General features: G+C 53.2%; 1 protein-coding gene across 1 annotated transcript; it reads left to right on the top strand.

Annotated features, from left to right (window-relative positions):
- The first annotated feature begins 2,255 nt into the window (after positions 1–2,255).
- Positions 2,256–4,306, top strand: CCER1 (coiled-coil glutamate rich protein 1). The gene is made up of 3 exons (XM_049094249.1): positions 2,256–2,387; positions 2,517–3,737; positions 3,795–4,306. The coding sequence occupies exons 2-3, from the start codon at positions 2,748–2,750 to the stop codon at positions 4,101–4,103; spliced, it is 1,299 nt and encodes a 432-aa protein (XP_048950206.1). The 5' UTR covers positions 2,256–2,387; positions 2,517–2,747; the 3' UTR covers positions 4,104–4,306.
- Positions 4,307–5,587: the final 1,281 nt, after the last annotated feature.

The following is a 5,587-nucleotide window of genomic DNA, read 5'->3' as shown; positions in this document are numbered from 1 at the left end:
ACTACAGTAACACGGTCAATTTCTAAAGTTCCCAATTAAAGCCCAATATGTATACTACTTATGTCCTCAGAAAAATAAATCTGGAGTATCACCATTCCAATCTGAATTAAGCAGAATAAGGGTATAGTAACTGCCAACTGTGTGATTCTACATCCAAGAAGGGACACTGGGGGCTAAAAGTGTCAGCATTCTGCACTTGGAGTCAAGCAGCAAACCACAGAGCAAACAAAATTGAATGAAGCCTGTGGAGTCTCCAGGTTTCACAACAAGGGTTGAAGTCCTGATCCAAAAAACCCCACATTGTTCTCAATTTTCAACCAGGAAGGCGCAAATGACCTTTGTAGGCTTCAGGGCTTCCCCACATTTCTTTCTCTGTCATATACTGGAGGCTTGTATAGACTCAGGATCCCAGTGGGCAATGTTCCAGTTTCCACTATTCCACTCACCCCAGGAAAGCAATAAAGGGATATACTCTGGGATGGTTTTCTCTAAGATCAAGCTTGGTAGCATTTTCACGATGTTTCTAAAAGGTGGGCCAAGAAAAGGGCATGGCATCACTCACAGGGTTAGTTATCTTTACATACACTGTATCAACTTCTTTAAAAGTCCTAAAGTATTGAAGTGTGACAATGGCCATAGCTAACAGCCACTGTGCGCTCATGGGTACCTGCACCAGCTGCTATAATGAAGTACCTTACGAAACCTTTAACACAACTATGGAATAGGTATCATAACCATAGTCTCCGTTCGGGTTAGGAACACAAGGTTTACAGAGGTTAATCATTGCTGAATTGAACTTGAAGCACATTCTCTTGAACAGATTTCATTTTTTTTGGAGCAGTTTTAGGTTCACATTAAAATTGAGTAGAGTAGCCATATCCAGTCCCATATTTGGGATTTCCCATATACTCTCTCGTCCCACTCATGGAGGGCTTCTTCCCTTGTGGATAACCCCTACCAGGAAGGTACTGTCCTTTCAACTGATGAACTTCCATTGACTCATCATCATCACCCAAAGTCTACAGCTCACATTAGGGTTCAGTCTCGATATTGTACATTCTATGGATTGAGATGGAAGCATAATGACATATGTCCACCACTATTATGGTATCATTCAGAGTAGGTTCATGCTAATGTAAATCAAAGCCCATATTCTTCACCGCAATGTTATAAAGGCTCCCAGAGTATGTGCCATCTGGTAGACAAAGGGACATCCGAAAAGAGGCCATTGGCATATTTGTATTCCCAAGAATAACCACCACCACCCTCAGACATCCTGGGATGATTTATTTAAGCAGTGGACATTTGCATGCCATAGCGTAATTACTAAAGTGTTTTCCCATAGGATTTCGTGTCCGCATCCCAAAAGTCCTATTTAAGGGTGAATGGGCAGTCCAGCGCAGCCATATGGTTAAGAATTTGGGGTTGGGGGCCAAACTGCCTGAGGTTTAAATACTGGCCCCAGGGCACCTGGGTGGCTCAGTGGTGGAGCATCTGCCTTTGGCTCAGGGGTGGTCCGGGGATCCTGGGATCCAGTCCCCCATTGGGTTCCCCATGCGGAGCCTGCTTCTCTCTCTGCCTATGTCTCTGCCTTTCTCTGTGTGTCTCTCATGAATAAATAAATAAAATCTTTAATAAATGAGTGAATGAATGAATACTGGCCGCAAAGCTCCTCATCCCGACCACCTCGGGTAAACTAACTTCTGGATTCCCTGAGCTGGGGGGCGCGGTGGCGATGCCAAGCTCACAGAGCCCGCGGGCCTAAGGACTGTGTGCCCGGGGCCCCCGGGGAGCCAGCACGGCTAGCAGGGTGTGCGCTCGCGTTTCACGAACGAGGTGCTGCAACTGCCAGGCGCTAGGGGAGTGTGCACGGCCCCCAAGGTACGAGTGGGGCCCAGTTTCCTGACACCAGGCACTTTCCCCTCTAGGCCTTCCACCTCCCCAAGTGTAGGATGCATGTTTTGCAATGTACAAGGTAGGTCCCCCACCCCGAACCCCACACCCCGCTGCCAAGAGGTTCAACTCTAGGCCCAGGTGCCTCATCCCCGCACCCCCAGGTGGTGCGCAGGTTTCACATGAACCGGCCCCGAGCGTCCTCGGAGTTGGGGAGCACTGCCCCCAGCCTCGGGCCCCGTCGCCCCCTTTCAAATCCTGCGTCACAAGCCCCCTGCGAACCCTCGCGCGGCACCTGGTTCCACCCGAACCGCCCCCCGTCGCCCAAGGAGAACGACCTGGACCCCGATTGGCTGTCGCCCCGGGCAACCAAGGACGCGGTGGGCACGCGGGGGCTCCGGCCACTATTTAAAGGCCGCGCCGCCCGCGCCCGCTCAGTCCCGCCGGGTCCCGGGCCCGACGGGGAAGCGCCTGGGTGGGGAGGGAGCCGCCAGGTACGCGCACCCCGGCCTGCCCGGCTCCCAGGCTCCCGGCGCCTCCGCCGAGGCGGGCGTGGGGGGCCCCGGGAGCGGGTGTCCCCGTGCGTCGCCCACCACCACCTTCGTCCCCCCCTCCCTCCCCAGCCTTACCCAGCCCCAGCCCACCTGGGCCGGACCGCTCGGGGGCGCAGGACGAGAGACTGCGGAGCAAGCGCGAGCGAGCGAGCGAGCGGAGCGGACGGAGACCGGCACGTGCTGCCGCCGCGCAGGCGGACGAGGCTCTGCACACCCGAGGCTCTGCACACCCTCGGCTCGGGCCAAACGACCGCAGCTTCCGGGGCGCTTCCGCTTCCACCTCCCCGAGCTCCGTGAGCGATGACCCAGACCCTCTACACACGGGAGGAGCCTCGTAACCTGGGCGGCGGCTGGGCGCCCCCCGCCCCGTTGCGCACCTGGTCCACCTGCCACCGAAGGCGCAGGGGCGCCCCGATTTACAAGCGGCGCCGCCGCTACGGCCCCAAGTCTGAGTATGAGCCCCCCTGGAAACAGCCGAAGCAGCAGCACGGCCCGGGCCCGTGGTTCCAGCCACCCCGACGGCCCTACTGGGCCGTGTCCCCTAACGGGGGGCGCCGCGGGGGGCCCTGGCGCCCGCCCCCCGGGGGCTTCTGGCGGCGGCCCGGCCGCGTGCAAGTGATCCGGGTGTACGGCCTGCACCCCGTCTGCCTGTGCTGCTGCTCGTGCTGGCGCGGGCCCTGGAAGCGCGGCTGGGCGCGGCCCCCGGGCAGGAGGAAGCGCTGGGGCCGCCGGGGTCGAGGCCCGCGCCGCCCGCCTCGCCGCCCCTCCCCGCCGCGCCCGCCCGCTGCGCTGAGCACCCTGCTCCGGCCCGTCAACCTGTACGGGTGGCGCGCGCCGGGCATGCGGGCGCCGCGCAACACCACGCAGTTCATCATGAACCAGATCTACGAGGACATGCGGCAGGAGGAGCTGGAGCGCCAGCAGGAGGCGCTGCGGAGGCAGCAGGCCGCCCCCGGGGGCTCCTCCCAGAGCGACGAGGCCCCCCGCGGCGAGGAGGGGGAGGGGGAGGAGGAGGACCGGGAGGAGGAGGAGGAGGAGGAGGACGCCGGCCCGTGGGGCGCTCCGTACGGCGGCGTGCAGGACCCGTCGCTCGTCTTCAGTCCCGACCCCGACCGGGGGCTCGGGTCTCCCGCCGCACCGCTGGGGCAGGAGGAGGAGGGGGAGGAGGGGGAGGAGGGGGAGGAGTGCGAGTGCGAGTGTGACAACGAGGAGTGTGATGGGAAGGAGGAGAGCCAGGAGGAGGAGGAGGAGGAAGAGGCCTCAGATGATGAAGAGGAGGAGGTCGAAGAGGCTGACTGTGTGGAGGAGGGGGAGGAGGAGCAGGAGGAGGAGGAGGAGGGGGAGGAGGGGGAGGAGGACCAGGGGGAGGAGGGGGAGGAGGACCAGGAGGAGGAGGAGGAGGATCAGGAGGAGGAGGAGGAGACAGAAGAGGAGGCCGTGGAGGAGGAGGAGCCGAGAGAGGAAGAGAACCATTTACCTCTGCAAATGCCTTTGTCGTTCCTAGTGGGGCCCGAGGAAGAGAGAGAGAACTTTCTAAACTGTGCTTATTTAAGCCCCAAGCAGATCATTCCTAGAGTGGCCCAGGAAGCCCTCCTCGTGGTTGAGACATTAACTGTTAGCAGGAAAAGGATTGAGGATGGGATGGAACTGATGTGAGGCTAAAATGGAATAGCCACTTATTGAAAACCAGTTCCAAAAAAAAAAAAAAAGAGTTCCATTAATAAACATACAAATGGAAACCCCTTCTTTGGCCATCATAAAATGTTCAGAAACTGGTGTGTTTGTGTATGAGTATGGGTGGGGGAGGGGCAGCTTTCAAATATAATTTAATCGGAAATGATTAAAGGCCAAATATTTTATTACTGCAGTTTGAATGGTTTCATTTGGTGTTTTCCTCTCTAGACACGAGATTTTTTTTTCAATTCTGGCAATTTTTTTTTTTTAAGTTCTGGCAATGCTGGAAGGTTTTTCTAGGGTGCTTTTTTGTTTTGGTTTTGGTTTTGTTTTTTTGGTAACAGATTTATTCAACTGTCAAGTAGACAGTTGAGCTTGGAATCAACAGGTTTTTTGGCGGTTACATGCTTCAGGAGCCCACGCGGTAGCTGCTGAATGTCTGTCAGTGCTCTTAACATCATAGTGACACCATGTAAGAATGTCTATATTTCAAAAAAATATTTTTCCTCGTAGATTCTCCACCTTCAGAGTTCGTTTTTGAGGGTTGTAATTTGCTAACCCCACTTGTTTCTCGTGGCATCACTCATTTATATTCCTTGTGCCGCAGTCTGTAGATCTTCCTCAGAACACAAAGTTGCTTCTGTGGAACTGGGTTTTGCCATGGCCTCAACAATCCATAAATCCATGCATGGAGAGGATTCCCCATGGTCAGAAGTCAACTTGTACATCTAGTTAAAATCCAAGGTAACTACAAACAATGGAACATAGCTTAGATTTTGAAGCCTTGTTCCTGGATATATTCCTTGTCATGAGTTCACGGGAACCATAAAAATAGTTTTTGCAGAATGGATTTTTTAAAGGATTGTTGGCCTTTTGGGGGTGGAATATCTTCTTTCCCAGTTGGTCTTCCTTTCAAAGAAGAGTAAACCAAAGATGTGTTCAGTGCAAGCCTGTGTGAGCTAGTTTCTAATATCTAAACAATTACCTACAGAGAATACATTATTCAAAGTAATAGTTCTTATTCAAACATTTTTAGGAAGTCAATACATTTCCTCCTGGGCACTTAATTCTCAAAACTTAATAAAAGTTTCCATCCATAGCATATTTCCAGAACATCCCTCAATGTGAAGACTTCGAACCTTTCTCAAAAATTACATTTTTTTTTTTAACAAACTGTGCTAAGTATAGTTTGAATCACAATTCAATATTTGGTGAAGAGCAGACTGTATGGTGATATCTCACCTGGATATTGATTTTTACTCATATATCCCAGCGTACTGCAGCTTTTGGGGGGATAAGCTTAAGCTCTTAAAAAATGATTATAGCGTTAAATGAAAGCACTCTGCTTTTCACTATTATTTAAATATCAGAAATCTAATTAGTAATACTTCAGGGGTCAACAGGATGAACAGAAGCAACAACTAACACATGGCGGGAATTTTCAAATGACACTGAACATTCCAAAC

Source organism: Canis lupus, chromosome 15 (genome assembly GCF_003254725.2).
Source record: "Canis lupus dingo isolate Sandy chromosome 15, ASM325472v2, whole genome shotgun sequence".
In the NCBI taxonomy this organism is placed as follows: domain Eukaryota; kingdom Metazoa; phylum Chordata; class Mammalia; order Carnivora; family Canidae; genus Canis; species Canis lupus.
This window is presented reverse-complemented; position numbering and strand designations above follow the sequence as displayed.